The following is a 20871-nucleotide window of genomic DNA, read 5'->3' on the forward strand; positions in this document are numbered from 1 at the left end:
AAAACTGCGCCCTTAACTAAAAGGAAGAGGCACTATGCTTTGGGAGCAGCAATAGTTAAGAGAAAGTAATTGAGGTGGTACTCACACTGCCAGGTGGTAGATGACAGCCCTGATGCCTCTGGGTCTCTCCAGGAAGTTGTAGACCCGTGCCTGCGTCCGTCTGTACCTGACGTCCCTGCGCGAGGTCTTGTAGTTGATTGGTTTGCCCAGAAGGCTCATCCTGGGGTGATGCAGACGAGACCCGCCCACACGACCTAACCGACGGAAGTCATGACCGCTGAGGACACAACAACAACACACAGTTAGCATGGGTACTATAAAAATACTGATTTTAATGGACTTTTCATATTTAAAAAAATTGTAAAATATTAAAAATTTTTTTAAAAAATATGCTAAAATGTGATTTTATTTTATATTTCGCCTATTCAGTGAGATTTGAAGCATTTTCTGACATATATCAATTTTTAGCTTAAATATACATATCTATAACTTCTATCTCAGCACCCTAATATATCATAGATTAAATCAATTTTCCTATATAATAAAAGTAAGTTACTAATGACACGAATAAACCAATTTGTAGTTTATATTTCCGATTCACACTGAGGCGTGTGTGGGACATTCAACGCTGGGAGTGATGGAGGCTCGATCCACTGTCCACTAATCGTGCCTAGAGGCCTATGTAAAGCACTTATCTTTACTTCTACTCTGCCCCTTTATTAATCAATTAAAACATATTATTAGTTGCTGGTGAGAAAGGGAGTGAAGGCAAGAGGCAATTATCCTGCAGAAGACAACATTTCTAGAGAATCAGGAAGCAGGAGCACAAGTGGCAGGCCTCTAATGAAAGACAATTAATGCCAGCAGCTGTGTAAGCCAGACTAATTATTTACATGCAACTATTCTAGACAAAGCTGCGTAATTGTTTAGGCAAGACGAAGTGAAAGAGGAAGGCAGCAAGGGAAAGAGGTAGGGAGTAAGAGTCGGAAAGGGAGGGATTTATAAGAGGAGGTAGTGATCAATAAAGGGGGTAGGGAATCATAGTAGGAATAATAAAAAGGTAGGTATTTAGTCAGACAAGAAGGGAGTGAATTAGACGGGATGAGAGAAGGGAGGAGAGCAGGGAGTCAGAAACAGAGGGAATGAGTCAGGCAGAGAATGAGCGAAGGAGAGCATAAACTGAAGGAAATGAGGTAGGGTGATGGAGATTAATCAAGGAGGGAGGAACGATAAGTTAAGAGGAAAGGAGTAAAAGGAGAAAAGCAATAAACAACGAAGAACTACTGACAAATACTATACATCCGGACAATAAAGAAAACAAAATAATAATAATAATAATAATAATTTAAGATTTCTAAATGTGTCACATCATCAGTATAGTTTTAAACATGCAACCCAAAAAATTTCATCACTCATACAGTACTGTAAATCCTCCAGATCCATCACGTGAGACACAGAAAGGAGATAGAGTGTGAAGCAAGTGGGTAACAAGAAAAAAATTTAACTGAAAGAGAAATATGCTTTGATGGCTCCTCGTTAGTGAGTCGCTAAGTTTTATTTGCCAGGAGAAACATATCTGCTCCAATAAACTCCAAAGGCGCATGCAAACTATTGAATAAAAAAAATATACACACGTGTGTATATATATATATATATATATATATATATATATATATATATATATATATATATATATATATATATATATATATATATATATATGTATGTATATATATATGTATATATATATATGTGTGTGTGTGTGTGTGTGTGTGTGTGTGTGTGTGTGTGTGTGTGTGTGTATGTGTGTGTGTGTGTGAGGTCCTATTCCAGAAAATAACCATATACATTTGTAGATAGTAAAACTATAAAACTGGTATTTGGAAATTTGATTCAGACAAGGTTTCACTACTTGATCATCTATCATGTACAACTGGTGGTATTCCTGTAACATCTACTGTTACGACAGTCAAATACTTGATCATCTATCATGTACAACTGGTGGTATTCCTGTAACATCTACTGTTACGACAGTCAAATACTTGATCATCTATCATGTACAACTGGTGGTATTCCTGTAACATCTACTGTTACGACAGTCAAATACTTGATCATCTATCATGTACAACTGGTGGTATTCCTGTAACATCTACTGTTACGACAGTCAAATACTTGATCATCTATCATGTACAACTGGTGGTATTCCTGTAACATCTACTGTTACGACAGTCAAATACTTGATCATCTATCATGTACAACTGGTGGTATTCCTGTAACATCTACTGTTACGACAGTCAAATACTTGATCATCTATCATGTACAACTGGTGGTATTCCTGTAACATCTACTGTTACGACAGTCAAATACTTGAGCATCTATCATGTACAACTGGTGGTATTCCTGTAACATCTACTGTTACGACAGTCAAATACTTGATCATCTATCATGTACAACTGGTGGTATTCCTGTAACATCTACTGTTACGACAGTCAAATACTTGATCATCTATCATGTACAACTGGTGGTATTCCTGTAACATCTACTGTTACGACAGTCAAATACTTGATCATCTATCATGTACAACTGGTGGTATTCCTGTAACATCTACTGTTACGACAGTCAAATACTTGATCATCTATCATGTACAACTGGTGGTATTCCTGTAACATCTACTGTTACGACAGTCAAATACTTGATCATCTATCATGTACAACTGGTGGTATTCCTGTAACAACTACTGTTACGACAGTCAAATACTTGAGCATCTATCATGTACAACTGGTGGTATTCCTGTAACAACTACTGTTACGACAGTCAAATACTTGATCATCTATCATGTACAACTGGTGGTATTCCTGTAACATCTACTGTTACGACAGTCAAATACTTGATCATCTATCATGTACAACTGGTGGTATTCCTGTAACATCTACTGTTACGACAGTCAAATACTTGATCATCTATCATGTACAACTGGTGGTATTCCTGTAACATCTACTGTTACGACAGTCAAATACTTGAGCATCTATCATGTACAACTGGTGGTATTCCTGTAACATCTACTGTTACGACAGTCAAATACTTGATCATCTATCATGTACAACTGGTGGTATTCCTGTAACATCTACTGTTACGACAGTCAAATACTTGATCATCTATCATGTACAACTGGTGGTATTCCTGTAATATCTACTGTTATGACAGTCAAATACTTGATCATCTATCATGTACAACTGGTGGTATTCCTGTAACATCTACTGTTATGACAGTCAAATACTTGAGCATCTATCATGTACAACTGGTGGTATTCCTGTAACATCTACTGTTACGACAGTCAAATACTTGATCATCTATCATGTACAACTGGTGGTATTCCTGTAACAACTACTGTTACGACAGTCAAATACTTGAGCATCTATCATGTACAACTGGTGGTATTCCTGTAACAACTACTGTTACGACAGTCAAATACTTGAACATCTATCATGTACAACTGGTGGTATTCCTGTAACAACTACTGTTACGACAGTCAAATACTTGAGCATCTATCATGTACAACTGGTGGTATTCCTGTAACATCTACTGTTACGACAGTCAAATACTTGATCATCTATCATGTACAACTGGTGGTATTCCTGTAACAACTACTGTTACGACAGTCAAATACTTGATCATCTATCATGTACAACTGGTGGTATTCCTGTAACAACTACTGTTACGACAGTCAAATACTTGAGCATCTATCATATACAACTGGTGGTATTCCTGTAACATCTACTGTTACGACAGTCAAATACTTGATCATCTATCATGTACAACTGGTGGTATTCCTGTAACAACTACTGTTACGACAGTCAAATACTTGATCATCTATCATGTACAACTGGTGGTATTCCTGTAACAACTACTGTTACGACAGTCAAATACTTGATCATCTATCATGTACAACTGGTGGTATTCCTGTAACATCTACTGTTATGACAGTCAAATACTTGAGCATCTATCATGTACAACTGGTGGTATTCCTGTAACAACTACTGTTACGACAGTCAAATACTTGAGCATCTATCATGTACAACTGGTGGTATTCCTGTAACAACTACTGTTACGACAGTCAAATACTTGAGCATCTATCATGTACAACTGGTGGTATTCCTGTAACATCTACTGTTATGACAGTCAAATACTTGAGCATCTATCATGTACAACTGGTGGTATTCCTGTAACATCTACTGTTACGACAGTCAAATACTTGAGCATCTATCATGTACAACTGGTGGTATTCCTGTAACAACTACTGTTACGACAGTCAAATACTTGAGCATCTATCATGTACAACTGGTGGTATTCCTGTAACAACTACTGTTACGACAGTCAAATACTTGAGCATCTATCATGTACAACTGGTGGTATTCCTGTAACATCTACTGTTATGACAGTCAAATACTTGAGCATCTATCATGTACAACTGGTGGTATTCCTGTAACAACTACTGTTACGACAGTCAAATACTTGAGCATCTATCATGTACAACTGGTGGTATTCCTGTAACAACTACTGTTACGACAGTCAAATACTTGAGCATCTATCATGTACAACTGGTGGTATTCCTGTAACATCTACTGTTATGACAGTCAAATACTTGAGCATCTATCATGTACAACTGGTGGTATTCCTGTAACAACTACTGTTACGACAGTCAAATACTTGAGCATCTATCATGTACAACTGGTGGTATTCCTGTAACAACTACTGTTACGACAGTCAAATACTTGATCATCTATCATGTACAACTGGTGGTATTCCTGTAACATCTACTGTTACGACAGTCAAATACTTGATCATCTATCATGTACAACTGGTGGTATTCCTGTAACATCTACTGTTACGACAGTCAAATACTTGATCATCTATCATGTACAACTGGTGGTATTCCTGTAACATCTACTGTTACGACAGTCAAATACTTGATCATCTATCATGTACAACTGGTGGTATTCCTGTAACATCTACTGTTACGACAGTCAAATACTTGATCATCTATCATGTACAACTGGTGGTATTCCTGTAACATCTACTGTTACGACAGTCAAATACTTGATCATCTATCATGTACAACTGGTGGTATTCCTGTAACATCTACTGTTACGACAGTCAAATACTTGATCATCTATCATGTACAACTGGTGGTATTCCTGTAACATCTACTGTTACGACAGTCAAATACTTGATCATCTATCATGTACAACTGGTGGTATTCCTGTAACAACTACTGTTACGACAGTCAAATACTTGAGCATCTATCATGTACAACTGGTGGTATTCCTGTAACATCTACTGTTACGACAGTCAAATACTTGATCATCTATCATGTACAACTGGTGGTATTCCTGTAACATCTACTGTTACGACAGTCAAATACTTGATCATCTATCATGTACAACTGGTGGTATTCCTGTAACATCTACTGTTACGACAGTCAAATACTTGATCATCTATCATGTACAACTGGTGGTATTCCTGTAACATCTACTGTTACGACAGTCAAATACTTGATCATCTATCATGTACAACTGGTGGTATTCCTGTAACATCTACTGTTACGACAGTCAAATACTTGATCATCTATCATGTACAACTGGTGGTATTCCTGTAACATCTACTGTTACGACAGTCAAATACTTGATCATCTATCATGTACAACTGGTGGTATTCCTGTAACATCTACTGTTACGACAGTCAAATACTTGATCATCTATCATGTACAACTGGTGGTATTCCTGTAACATCTACTGTTACGACAGTCAAATACTTGATCATCTATCATGTACAACTGGTGGTATTCCTGTAACAACTACTGTTACGACAGTCAAATACTTGATCATCTATCATGTACAACTGGTGGTATTCCTGTAACAACTACTGTTACGACAGTCAAATACTTGATCATCTATCATGTACAACTGGTGGTATTCCTGTAACATCTACTGTTACGACAGTCAAATACTTGATCATCTATCATGTACAACTGGTGGTATTCCTGTAACATCTACTGTTACGACAGTCAAATACTTGATCATCTATCATGTACAACTGGTGGTATTCCTGTAACATCTACTGTTACGACAGTCAAATACTTGATCATCTATCATGTACAACTGGTGGTATTCCTGTAACATCTACTGTTACGACAGTCAAATACTTGATCATCTATCATGTACAACTGGTGGTATTCCTGTAACAACTACTGTTACGACAGTCAAATACTTGATCATCTATCATGTACAACTGGTGGTATTCCTGTAACATCTACTGTTACGACAGTCAAATACTTGATCATCTATCATGTACAACTGGTGGTATTCCTGTAACATCTACTGTTACGACAGTCAAATACTTGATCATCTATCATGTACAACTGGTGGTATTCCTGTAACATCTACTGTTACGACAGTCAAATACTTGATCATCTATCATGTACAACTGGTGGTATTCCTGTAACATCTACTGTTACGACAGTCAAATACTTGATCATCTATCATGTACAACTGGTGGTATTCCTGTAACATCTACTGTTACGACAGTCAAATACTTGATCATCTATCATGTACAACTGGTGGTATTCCTGTAACAACTACTGTTACGACAGTCAAATACTTGAGCATCTATCATGTACAACTGGTGGTATTCCTGTAACAACTACTGTTACGACAGTCAAATACTTGATCATCTATCATGTACAACTGGTGGTATTCCTGTAACATCTACTGTTACGACAGTCAAATACTTGATCATCTATCATGTACAACTGGTGGTATTCCTGTAACAACTACTGTTACGACAGTCAAATACTTGATCATCTATCATGTACAACTGGTGGTATTCCTGTAACATCTACTGTTACGACAGTCAAATACTTGATCATCTATCATGTACAACTGGTGGTATTCCTGTAACATCTACTGTTACGACAGTCAAATACTTGATCATCTATCATGTACAACTGGTGGTATTCCTGTAACAACTACTGTTACGACAGTCAAATACTTGATCATCTATCATGTACAACTGGTGGTATTCCTGTAACATCTACTGTTACGACAGTCAAATACTTGATCATCTATCATGTACAACTGGTGGTATTCCTGTAACATCTACTGTTACGACAGTCAAATACTTGATCATCTATCATGTACAACTGGTGGTATTCCTGTAACAACTACTGTTACGACAGTCAAATACTTGAGCATCTATCATGTACAACTGGTGGTATTCCTGTAACAACTACTGTTACGACAGTCAAATACTTGATCATCTATCATGTACAACTGGTGGTATTCCTGTAACAACTACTGTTACGACAGTCAAATACTTGAGCATCTATCATGTACAACTGGTGGTATTCCTGTAACAACTACTGTTACGACAGTCAAATACTTGATCATCTATCATGTACAACTGGTGGTATTCCTGTAACATCTACTGTTACGACAGTCAAATACTTGAGCATCTATCATGTACAACTGGTGGTATTCCTGTAACATCTACTGTTACGACAGTCAAATACTTGATCATCTATCATGTACAACTGGTGGTATTCCTGTAACATCTACTGTTACGACAGTCAAATACTTGATCATCTATCATGTACAACTGGTGGTATTCCTGTAACATCTACTGTTACGACAGTCAAATACTTGATCATCTATCATGTACAACTGGTGGTATTCCTGTAACAACTACTGTTACGACAGTCAAATACTTGATCATCTATCATGTACAACTGGTGGTATTCCTGTAACATCTACTGTTACGACAGTCAAATACTTGATCATCTATCATGTACAACTGGTGGTATTCCTGTAACATCTACTGTTACGACAGTCAAATACTTGATCATCTATCATGTACAACTGGTGGTATTCCTGTAACAACTACTGTTACGACAGTCAAATACTTGATCATCTATCATGTACAACTGGTGGTATTCCTGTAACATCTACTGTTACGACAGTCAAATACTTGATCATCTATCATGTACAACTGGTGGTATTCCTGTAACATCTACTGTTACGACAGTCAAATACTTGATCATCTATCATGTACAACTGGTGGTATTCCTGTAACAACTACTGTTACGACAGTCAAATACTTGAGCATCTATCATGTACAACTGGTGGTATTCCTGTAACAACTACTGTTACGACAGTCAAATACTTGATCATCTATCATGTACAACTGGTGGTATTCCTGTAACATCTACTGTTACGACAGTCAAATACTTGATCATCTATCATGTACAACTGGTGGTATTCCTGTAACAACTACTGTTACGACAGTCAAATACTTGATCATCTATCATGTACAACTGGTGGTATTCCTGTAACAACTACTGTTACGACAGTCAAATACTTGAGCATCTATCATGTACAACTGGTGGTATTCCTGTAACAACTACTGTTACGACAGTCAAATACTTGATCATCTATCATGTACAACTGGTGGTATTCCTGTAACATCTACTGTTACGACAGTCAAATACTTGAGCATCTATCATGTACAACTGGTGGTATTCCTGTAACATCTACTGTTACGACAGTCAAATACTTGATCATCTATCATGTACAACTGGTGGTATTCCTGTAACATCTACTGTTACGACAGTCAAATACTTGATCATCTATCATGTACAACTGGTGGTATTCCTGTAACATCTACTGTTACGACAGTCAAATACTTGATCATCTATCATGTACAACTGGTGGTATTCCTGTAACAACTACTGTTACGACAGTCAAATACTTGATCATCTATCATGTACAACTGGTGGTATTCCTGTAACATCTACTGTTACGACAGTCAAATACTTGATCATCTATCATGTACAACTGGTGGTATTCCTGTAACATCTACTGTTACGACAGTCAAATACTTGATCATCTATCATGTACAACTGGTGGTATTCCTGTAACAACTACTGTTACGACAGTCAAATACTTGATCATCTATCATGTACAACTGGTGGTATTCCTGTAACAACTACTGTTACGACAGTCAAATACTTGATCATCTATCATGTACAACTGGTGGTATTCCTGTAACAACTACTGTTACGACAGTCAAATACTTGATCATCTATCATGTACAACTGGTGGTATTCCTGTAACAACTACTGTTACGACAGTCAAATACTTGATCATCTATCATGTACAACTGGTGGTATTCCTGTAACATCTACTGTTACGACAGTCAAATACTTGATCATCTATCATGTACAACTGGTGGTATTCCTGTAACAACTACTGTTACGACAGTCAAATACTTGATCATCTATCATGTACAACTGGTGGTATTCCTGTAACAACTACTGTTACGACAGTCAAATACTTGAGCATCTATCATGTACAACTGGTGGTATTCCTGTAACATCTACTGTTACGACAGTCAAATACTTGATCATCTATCATGTACAACTGGTGGTATTCCTGTAACATCTACTGTTACGACAGTCAAATACTTGATCATCTATCATGTACAACTGGTGGTATTCCTGTAACATCTACTGTTACGACAGTCAAATACTTGAGCATCTATCATGTACAACTGGTGGTATTCCTGTAACATCTACTGTTACGACAGTCAAATACTTGATCATCTATCATGTACAACTGGTGGTATTCCTGTAACATCTACTGTTACGACAGTCAAATACTTGATCATCTATCATGTACAACTGGTGGTATTCCTGTAACATCTACTGTTACGACAGTCAAATACTTGAGCATCTATCATGTACAACTGGTGGTATTCCTGTAACATCTACTGTTACGACAGTCAAATACTTGATCATCTATCATGTACAACTGGTGGTATTCCTGTAACATCTACTGTTACGACAGTCAAATACTTGAGCATCTATCATGTACAACTGGTGGTATTACTGTAACATCTACTGTTATGACAGTCAAATACTTGAGCATCTATCAAGTACAACTGGTGGTATTCCTGTAACATCTACTGTTACGACAGTGAAATACTTCCTCCATTCCTTTAATTAAGGTCAATCTGTGCCGTGCCGGTGAAGATTATCGGCTGGAAAAATAATTATCTCTTTTTCGAGGCTGACAGCTCTCAAAGTCTGAATACAAAGAGTTAAAAAAGAAACCTTGAGAACCTTACAAAGTTTGGAGAGAAGAGGTGTTGCAGGGAGACCCGAGTAGGATGATTCAGGCCACTGAGTTTCTCTCTCATCCTCTGTAGACCAAATAATACTAACTGCGAACACGTTGCAACTATTCTGATGTTAGTTAATTATATGACAACTAAAGCGTATCTCTAGTAATCCATTTAAAAATAGCTAGCAGAAAGTGAGGAAGAATCTGTTACTGACATACACTCACACAGACACACATAACACACAGTTTTCTCACCTTGAAATTCTTTTCAGACTTTTTAAATAGGGTTGAAAATTTGTATACCAATGGTATTCTATCATAGAATAATGTGACATAATATGGCAAACATATATATAATGTCGTGACGAATAGGTAAAACTTGAGATTTTGGCTTAAATAGCAACGCTCTTCTTGCCGAATAAGGCAAATGAAAATTTGTGTATGCAATAATTTCGCAAAAAAACATTCTGAACTTAACGAAAAAATATATTTCATTATGTTTGTTTATTATTAAATTATTGTAAAATTATCTAAAATATTTTTAGTTGGATTAGGCTAAATTAAATTGCGCTTGTTATAATAAGATTAGGTAAGTTTTCTAAGATTCTTTTGGTGCAAAATTATTAATTTTCACATTAACATAAATGAAAAAAATATATCTTTAAACGTATAAGAGAAAATTTAAAAAAAGAATTTAAATTTAAATGAGTTCTTGCTAAATGACCAATTTTACCTATTCGGCACGACATACATATATACATACACGTATATATATATATATATATATATATATATATATATATATATATATATATATATATATATATATGCAAGCAAAATAACCCCAGTGAAAAAGTGAAATTCATGAGAACAGAAGACTTATAAGGCCTAGATATGACTTCACACATGATCCAACTCGGTCGGTTACACAATAATATGGACAAGTGATAGTCAGGCCAAAAACGCATCTAATCACCATCATCTGGTCTAGTGTCATTGTGGAATCATGTTAAGTAGGTGGTTATTACACTACAACTCTCAGGTGTCATGTGAAACTTTGTATTAAAATTTAAGAACCAAATGTGTGTCTGGTTGTCACCTGATACTACTGTTCTTCAAGTATCCAGATTATATCCAGGATATTTTCTTCAAAAAAATTTACAAAAATTCTCCTTAATATCCTATATCACAAAATCTCCTGAATATTGCCAACAGAAATATTAAACATTCCCTATCACTAAAAAATTCTTAATATTCCTTGAAGTTTTCAACATTCCTTATCACCAAATATTTTAGGTAAGCCTTGACTACAATATCCCGAGTATGCCTATCTTTCACAGGCTTGTTAACACATCCCAAGTATTGTAATTGTAACTACCTGTATTTCTAGGTATTCTAGAAGACTGAATGACACCTATCTCAAGAACCCCAGTGGCGACAAGTTACTCTCCGTCTACTATTTATGATAGCAGCAGATCACAATGTTGCGTAACTTTACCGATATGCAGCTCTTCCTCAATAAGTGCTGCTACTGCTGACATGTTGGCATCACTGCAGAAGAATGCATTACCAGAAATAAGACAGATCAACAGTGTGAACATCACGGGCAATGACACTATGAAATGGATCAAATGGAAGAACTATAAAAGTTTTCCAAACAGCAAGACAGACAAATCCACTTGTCACCACCTGCTACTTCCTATTACAATTTACCCTCAGAAAAAAAAAAATGGAACCAGAGAAATTGAGTAACAACGCTGTGCTGCTGTAGGTGAGAATATGTCACATTCGCTTCTCACTTTCTCAATAATGAGACATTACACAAGTGTTGCTTGATATGCTGTTGACAGGCGGTGGAGAGAATGCGAAATTGATCATTAGTCAGACTGTGTGAACGTTAGTTACGAGTCATGATTTGATATTATTGTGAATGTAACAACTTGTTTAAAGTCATCATGTGGACTTGAACCTGGGTCCACCAGGTGGCTACACCACACCACTACCCCTGCACTACCAGGATTTTCATCTAATCCATCAATTTGTTCCGATTTGCATACCGAAGTCCGCCTATGTACTCCATGTAGTAAATTTCAATCTAACAGAGATAAAAAAAAATAAACGTATACATATTTACAATACACTGAAATATACCGCCAATAACTTTCCATTATTTTCAACCACAACTTGGAGAGGAAAAAAAACTACATCAGTAAGGTTTGTACATGGAGTTGGGCCTTTGAAGGTCAAAATCAAAGCTGACGATTTGTATGCCGCAGAGTTAATATAATTATTTTCCAAGCTAATTCATACGCACTTCCGGGAAGTTGTGATTTGTTTCCACTGCGGTCATGAAGGTCTTTCTCGCTACAGGGCAGATCGCAAGTCTTTTTCGTTTTCCGAACAGGTCAGAGTGGTCTTTCGAGTTTCAGAACGGGTCAGGAAAGGGGTTTCTCGTTTCATCACGTGTCAGGAAAGGGGTTTCTCGTTTCATCACGTGTCAGGAAAGGGGTTTCTCGTTTCATCACGTGTCAGGAAAGGGGTTTCTCGTTTCATCACGTGTCAGGAAAGGAGTTTCTCGTTTCTGAACAGGTCACGGGTGTGTTTCTCGTTTAAGAGTTGTCAGGAAAGGTAGTCTGTTTTTTTTCAAATAAGACAGGGTTTGAGGGCAGGTCAGAGAGTGGATCAGCGCAGATGGTAAACAGGCTGGATATAACACACTCCCGACAACATGACACGCTGCAGAACACGTTTGTCTTGGGACAACAAACCGCTCATGACCTTTATCAAGTCATGCCATGTCATGACGATAAATGTCTACACAAAGTGAAACATTACCCCAACAAAAGTTATTCTGCAACTTGCGTCGTTATTTCACTCTGCCGTAGTCATCACATGGAGGCATCAACTCCTGAACCAGTCCACTCATCCATTAGTCCAGCTCTCCCCCTCTGTGCTAAACCATTTCCTGACACGAAGATAATTAAACTTCAATCGTCTCTCCAAATTGAAACATTCCTTAAAATATTCACATATATCTCCTTAATACGCTTAAACTATGGGATTTAACTCATCCAATCTGCAATTTGTAATTGAGTCCGTGGAGAAAAAAGCGTTTAGTATTTCTTAACGATAAATGCAATTAGCGATTTAGTAAGAATTAATAACCTTACTCTCTGGCATGTGCATTGTAATCTTATACAGCAAAATGGTTTACGATAGGATGAGAGTGCCATTATGCCAGGCTCTCGGTGTCAGTATACCAGGCTGGCAGTGAGCACAGCTCAGTGCCACAACACAAAGCTCTGGGTGCCATGGATTTCCAGTGCCATTTAATATTAGAAATGTATGTCCCGCAAAATTGCATTTAGTAGCAATATATCTGGCAGTCCGTGGTAACACTGCGCTTACGCCTGATTACATTGCAATAACCAATAACTACAGTGCAATGACCAGTGTTACCAAACTTCACTCAGCAAGACAAACACAACAAACCACGGAACGGGCGGAATTTTGTACTCATGGCAGAGACTACTGTAACCAGACTACAGTAACTACTGTAACCAGACTACAGTGACTATTGTAACCAGACTACAAATATTACTGTAACCAGACTACAGTGACTACTGCAACCAGACTACAGTAACCAGACTACAGTGACTACTGTAACAAGATGACAGTGACTACTGTAACAAGATAACATTGACTAGAGTAAGAAGACTACAACAAATACTTTAGCAAGAACACAATAACTACTTTAACAAGATCACAGTAACCAGGATTGCAAGACCACTTACAGTGCAATCTAACGAAGCAGGAGCTAAATGCTTTTATTAGTTAGTGAGACACTTTGATGATTTCGTTCTAGTGTGGAAGTGCTAGCTAAGGTAGGACTTCGTTCTAGTTTGGAAGTGCTAGCTAAGGTATGACTTGGTTCTAGTGTGGAAGTGCTAGCTAAGGTATGACTATGTTCTAGTGTGGAAGTGCTAGCTAAGGTATGACTATGTTCTAGTGTGAAAGTGCTAGCTAAAGTATGACTATGTTCTAGTGTGGAAGTGCTAGCTAAGGAAGAATTTCGTTCTAGTGTGGAAGTGCTAGCTAAAGAAGAACTATGTTCTAGTGTGGAAGTGCTAGCTAAGGAAGAACTATGTTCTAGTGTGGAAGTGCTAGCTAAGGAAGAACTTCGTTCTAGTGTGGAAGTGCTAGCTAAGGAAGAACTTCGTTCTAGTGTGGAAGTGCTAGCTAAGGAAGAACTGTGTTCTAGTGTGGAAGTGCTAGCTAAGGTATGACTATGTTCTAGTGTGGAAGTGCTAGCTAAGGAAGAACTTCGTTCTAGTGTGGAAGTGCTAGCTAAGGAAGAACTTCGTTCTAGTGTGGAAGTGCTAGCTAAGGAAGAACTTCGTTCTAGTGTGGAAGTGCTAAGGAAGGAGAAACACACACATTACACAGACACACAACAACATAAAATGTCCACTATAAAAATTATTCCTCTTGGCATGGGAGAAAGTTTGAGGTGGACGCCAGGAAATGGGACAAGCTGAGAGATGCATTCACGTCTTTATAGTGTCCGTTTGAGAGAGAGAGAGAGAGAGAGAGAGAGAGAGAGAGAGAGAGAGAGAGAATTAGAGGAGGAATACAGACATAAACATGGATATAAAGAGGTGTTGCTGGAGTCCTCGTGAGGTTCTTAAGCTTCATCCAGGAAAATGAAAGTGCACATTGCTTTAATTCTCTCCCCAAAAAATAAATACAACTGCTAAAGCCTTTTTAAACTGAAGAAACATGTGCTGGTAGTCTTCCTGAGGCCCAGCTCCAGACGTTTTGCCTTTTATTATTTTAATAAATGTGGATAAGACTTTGGAAATTTATTAAATAGGAATCGGATAATGTTTCTATCATAAAAGCTATTCTCTAATAACTTCGCCGGAATTTAAGCCGAGGGACAGTCACACGTGGTTAAAAACTGGAGACTGTAGAAGAAAGTGGTAACTGTGAGGTATGAAGCAGCTCTGGTGAAAGTTGATCATAAAGGTTGTGTGTCTGCGTTATGGTGTCATTGTTTACCAACTGCATCAGGAGTCATGGATACTTTAATCTCGAAAATACAAGAATATATACACTATAGGTGTGTAAATACAAGGATATATACACTGAGAGGCGCATATATACAAGAATATATACACTGAGGTGTATAAATAAAAGGATATATACACTTGAGAAGTGTTCAAATACAATAATATATACACTGAGAGGTGTATGTCTCTCAGAGTATGTATACTGATAGTTTACTGTAATTCCTACTTCAGAATTTAAAGCCTCTTCTTCACTGATTGTGAAAAGCTGACATGACGCCTAAATTAATGACCCTCGGGTAACCGATAGGCTTTAAGCCCAATTAACTAGCTAATCCGTAAACAGGAATTATAGTTAACGTTCAGTGTATATACACTGAGATATACACTTTTAAGTATATACGCACTTGGTAGGATGTGTTTGTTTACCAATATACTAGTCTTCAGTGTCTCTTACATGTCCTCACATTAAACAGTGTTGGTTTTTTACTGTATGCATTTACACTGATTTATCTATATACTCTATTTTCACTTTCATCGGGTTAACAGGACAACAACAACATAGGATGTGCCAGTAGGCCTGCTGCAGTGTTCCTCCTTTCTTAATGTTCTTTAAACACAAAAGCAAAAATGCTGCCCATGCGAGTATACTCTCTCGATGTAACAAGAAATTGAACGATTTAGATGCCGCATTTAAATCTATACACGCTGGAAAACTGACGTTTTGACGCAACGACAACGTTGGTTTTCCACGCTCTTAATATAAAGTACCAGAGCAAGGATCTTCCGGGATGGGCCGAGCCCCAGGACACGTGGGGGTAACCTGAACGTTGTCTGGGAAATACGCTTCTCAGGAAGAAAAGACATCTGACCACCGTCAATTAAAGTCACACAAAGTCTCTTTATTCCACGCGAGAAGTTTTTCTGTTAAGAGATCGTTGAAGGAGGAAGGGGTAGGAAGGGGAAGGAGGGAGGGGGAGGGGGTAGGGAGGGAGGGAGGGGGAGGGAGAGAGGGAGGGATGAAATGAAGGTTGGGAGTAACAGAGGACAGAAAAGTTGGAGAGAAGAGATGTCTAGATAGGGAGAGGAAGACAGGAGGGATGTAGAAGAAAAATGGAAGAGGTAAAAAGATGAAATGCGAGAGAGAGAGGGGGAGGGAGAGGGAGAGAGAGAGAGAGAGAGAGAGAGAGAGAGAGAGAGAGAGAGAGAGAGAGAGAGAGAATTATGCGGATAAAAAAGCGAACTACTATGGCGAAAAGTTTGCATCACTGGTCGAAGGAATTTAATCATGTTGATGACCAGATCACCTTGTTCCTTGAATCTCAGGTTTATATCCCTAGTCTAAGGAGCTTAACCAGGTTCATAATTTTATATATATATATATATATATATATATATATATATATATATATAGAGAGAGAGAGAGAGAGAGAGAGAGAGAGAGAGAGACAGACAGACAGACAGACAGACAGATAGACAGACAAAAGGACAAACTGACATACACACACATACACATACACACACACACACACACACACATATATATACACACACACACACACACACACACACACACACACACACACACACACACAGGGCCAGGAGCTCGGACTCGACCCCTGCAACGTCAACTAGGTGAGTACAGATTGACAATTATTTAGTTGATAACACTCATAGCGTCTTCACAGACTGTTGACTCCTGGGTAAATTGACCCATAACACCCACCCACCCTCTCTCACTCGAACCCACCCACCCACCTACCCTCTCGCTCGTACCCGCCCACCACTTCGTTCTTACCCACCTTCTGGCTTTTACCCACCCACCCTCATCATGCACAAGAGTGCATGGTCACATGACCAGTGTTAACTTGCAGTTATCACTGCCACTATGAAGCTACTTCAGGAAGACAAGAGCCTGTATCACAACTGAAGGATTAGTAAAATCTTTCTGTAAGTTTTTTATACTGAGAGATAAAGAGAGAGAGAGAGAGAGAGAGAGAGCAAGCTCTTAGCTTGCCAATAAAGTTAGGAATCCTTAACCTGTAAATAGCTTGTCAATAAAGCAAGGGATCCTTAACCTTGTCAAACCCTGTGTAAATGAGAGAGAGAGAGAGCGAGCGCGTTGGATGGTAGAGTATGATAGGTCACTCCCTCTATCAATATAATACAAGGCAACAGAGCAAGCTTTTGTTCCTATACGGAATACAAGCACATTACTGCTGTATCCAGTTCTGCTAAACCAACAACAAACAATGTCGTGGTTCACAATAGTGACCTTGGTTGTCCCGTCTTCAGGTGTCGCAACACCACAGTGCTGCCGCGCCTCTTACACAACACCCACACCACAGAACAGGTCCATCATACGACAACGTGTCATGGATTTTCCTGACTAATAAACTCAACAGCACGACTCGCCCGTACTATCTGAGGTCCGGGGTTGGAATCTCCTCCGGTACGGCTCGAAAACATTAGGAACGTGTTTCCATAGGACACCTGCTGTCCCTGTCCCTGTTCACCCATCAGTTTCAAATGGGTACCTGGGTGTTAGTCGACTGGTGTGGGTCGCATCCTGGGACAAAACTGACCTAATTAGCGGGAAATGCTCAGCATAACAAGCGGCTTTCTATATAGCAGTATGTTACTGATGTCAGCTAGGCCTGTATACCTTGTGCATGTACTTGTTGAAATAAAGATATTATTATTCTTATTATTATTATTATTATTATTATTATTATTATTCCTCCACAAAACTACCCACCCTCCCCATGTACCCCTCACCTCATTTTTTCAAAAGTGTGATCTCCTAATGTGAGTCTCCAGACATGAAGGTCTTTCAAAAGTTATTCGTCGTATTTTGTATTGTCTGACAGTCCTGTACGGTACGTTAACTGGTTAACTGCTTCTTGTATCCTTTCTATCCTCCGAAACACCTTCACCTATCCTCCCTCTCCTCCCACACTTCTCTGTTATCTTTATTAATCGTACCAGCACTCCTAATCTGTCCATTCTTGAAAATTTGTGTGGTGATACCAACAAGATGTGGAAAAAGACACTTATGTACAGTTCAGGACATTTATTAAAGGAAACGTTTCGCCACGAGTGGCGAATCGTTTCCTCTAATAAATGTCCTGAACTGTACATGTCTTTTTCTCTATCCATTGTTACTCTACCAAGACTTTTGCACTATCTATGCCTAACCTACCAACACCTCACTATGCATGCCTTTCCCAGGTCGCTTCAGAACACAGGCGTTTATAGCAATCAGGTAAATTGGAGGCGCCTGAGGCGAGGTGTGCACAAAGATAGTCAGTAACACGACGACAACCTCCCTAACACTGTTCTTTGTGTATAAAACCCAGGTCAGGAAAGAGAAGAGAGAGAGATGGTGGGAGGAAGAAGAGAGGTGTTAGGCAAAGAGCAATGGTGAAGTAAGAGAGAGATAGGCAAGGAACATGGGTAGCTGGGTAAGGGGATAGGCAAGGAGCAATATTAGAGTGTTAGGAGATAGCAAGAAATGTTGTAAAATAGCATATAGTGAGAAAATTGTTGATACAATTGTGCACATATATATACTTTTCTCTTTCATAAAAGCACAGAGAAGGCGATGGTTGGTGTCTTGAGAATAAGCTATTAGTATCATTCTTCCAAATGTTTTACAGAGAACTAGACCTGAGATTGATCTAAATGTATAGGATGTCGCGGCTTAGGAATAGGTACAGAGAGACTATGTGTCCAAGAATTAGGGAGGATATCCTCAGTGTAAGAGAGATTATACAGTGGTAAAAAGGGTTTTCAGCCTTGAAGTCAGGAGGATATTCAAAGTTATATCATTCTCACCTAGGGCTGTTGGTCGACCTTTATTAATACACTGTCTAACTCAAACTCACTGAAAGTGCAATCACTCGCATCAACATTACTCATGAAATAAATCATTTTACGTAAGGATGGGAAATATTACCACTCTTTTTCGAGTTCTTTTATTTATACCTTTCCAGGCTACACTGAGAGAGGTGGAGCTGTTTAACCCCTTAATAAAACTGTTCCCATTTCTTTTGTCTAAGTTCTTATTTTGCTTTTATTAGTGCAGTTCGGAAATTTATGAGTAAGTTTAAATTTCTGAAGTCACAATATACTTTATCAATCTTTCTAGTTACACATATTAAATTTCACAGTTGTGGGTTACTACAGTATTCAAAGTGTGATTTGCTAACGAGACATTGCTATCCCCTAGTGACAACGGTGGCTGGCCATAACATACACTGTGAACAATGCGCACGCACAGGTCAAGGCTCCCACGCACAGGTCAAGGCTCCCACGCACAGGTCAAGGCTCCCACGCACAGGTCAAGGCTCCCACGCACCACTAATTTTACACATCTCTGCAGCACATTTCTGGCAGCTCTTTTTATAACTTACAGACTCTCCTTTGTGCAAGAATTTATAAATATTTGCTTATGTATTTCAAAATCTGTGTGTACGTGACTCGTCTTGGTTGGCACTACCGTGTGTACGTGACTCGTCTTGGTTGGCACTACCGTGTGTACTTGACTCGTCTTGGTTGGCACTACCGTGTGTACTTGACTCGTCTTGGTTGGCACTACCGTGTGTACTTGACTCGTCTTGGTTGGCACTACCGTGTGTACTTGACTCGTCTTGGTTGGCACTACCGTGTGTACTTGATTCATCTTGGTTGGCACTACCGTGTGTACGTGACTCGTCTTGGTTGGCACTACCGTGTGTACGTGACTCGTCTTGGTTGGCACTACCGCTTGTACTTGACTCGTCTTGGTTGGCACTACCGTGTGTACTTGACTCATCTTGGTTGGCACTACCGTGTGTACTTGACTCATCTTGGTTGGCACTACCGTGTGTACTTGACTCATCTTGGCTGGCACTACCGTGTGTACTTGACTCATCTTGGTTGGCACTACCGTGTGTACTTGACTCATCTTGGTTGGCACTACCGTGTGTACTTGACTCATCTTGGCTGGCACTACCGTGTGTACTTGACTCGTCTTGGTTGGCACTACCGTGTGTACTTGACTCATCTTGGTTGGCACGCTTGACTCATCTTGGTTGGCAACCGTGTGTACTCCCACTACCGCTTGACTCATCTTGGTTGGCACTACCGTGTGTACTACTCATCTTGGTTGGCACTACTGTGTACTTGACTCATCTTGGCTGGCACTACCGTTTACTTGGCACTACCGTGTGTACTTGACTCATCTTGGTTGGCACTACCGTGTGTACTTACTCATCTTGGCTGGCACTACCGTGTGTACTTGACTCGTTTGTGCAAGTGTGTAACTCATTTGGTTGGCACTAACTTGACTCATCTTGGCTTATGTGTACTTTCGTCTTGGTTGGCAAAATCTGTGTGTACGTGACTCGTCTTGGTTGGCACTACCGTGTGTACGTGACTCGTCTTGGTTGGCACTACCGTGTGTACTTGATTCGTCTTGGTTGGCACTACCGTGTGTACTCATCTTGGCTGGCACTACCGTGTGTACTTGACTCGTCTTGGTTGGCACTACCGTGTGTACTTGACTCATCTTGGCTGGCACTACCGTGTGTACTTGACTCATCTTGGCTGGCACTACCGTGTGTACTTGACTCATCTTGGTTGGC

General features: G+C 39.0%; 1 protein-coding gene across 4 annotated transcripts in view; it reads right to left on the reverse strand.

Moving 5' to 3' along the window:
• Positions 1-20871, reverse strand: part of LOC128690283 (potassium voltage-gated channel subfamily KQT member 1) — an 840902-nt gene that overhangs the window by 522342 nt on the left and 297689 nt on the right. For all 4 annotated transcript variants that reach the window (XR_011392684.1, XM_070090551.1, XM_070090547.1 and 1 more), the window contains exon 2: positions 86-277. Coding sequence is in view for 3 of the 4 variants with exons in the window: in XM_070090551.1 (XP_069946652.1) it covers positions 86-219 (134 nt within the window). In the remaining variant the exon portion in view is untranslated. The remainder of the gene's footprint in view (positions 1-85; positions 278-20871) is intronic.

Source organism: Cherax quadricarinatus, chromosome 32 (genome assembly GCF_038502225.1).
Source record: "Cherax quadricarinatus isolate ZL_2023a chromosome 32, ASM3850222v1, whole genome shotgun sequence".
Taxonomy (NCBI): Eukaryota; Metazoa; Arthropoda; class Malacostraca; order Decapoda; family Parastacidae; genus Cherax; species Cherax quadricarinatus.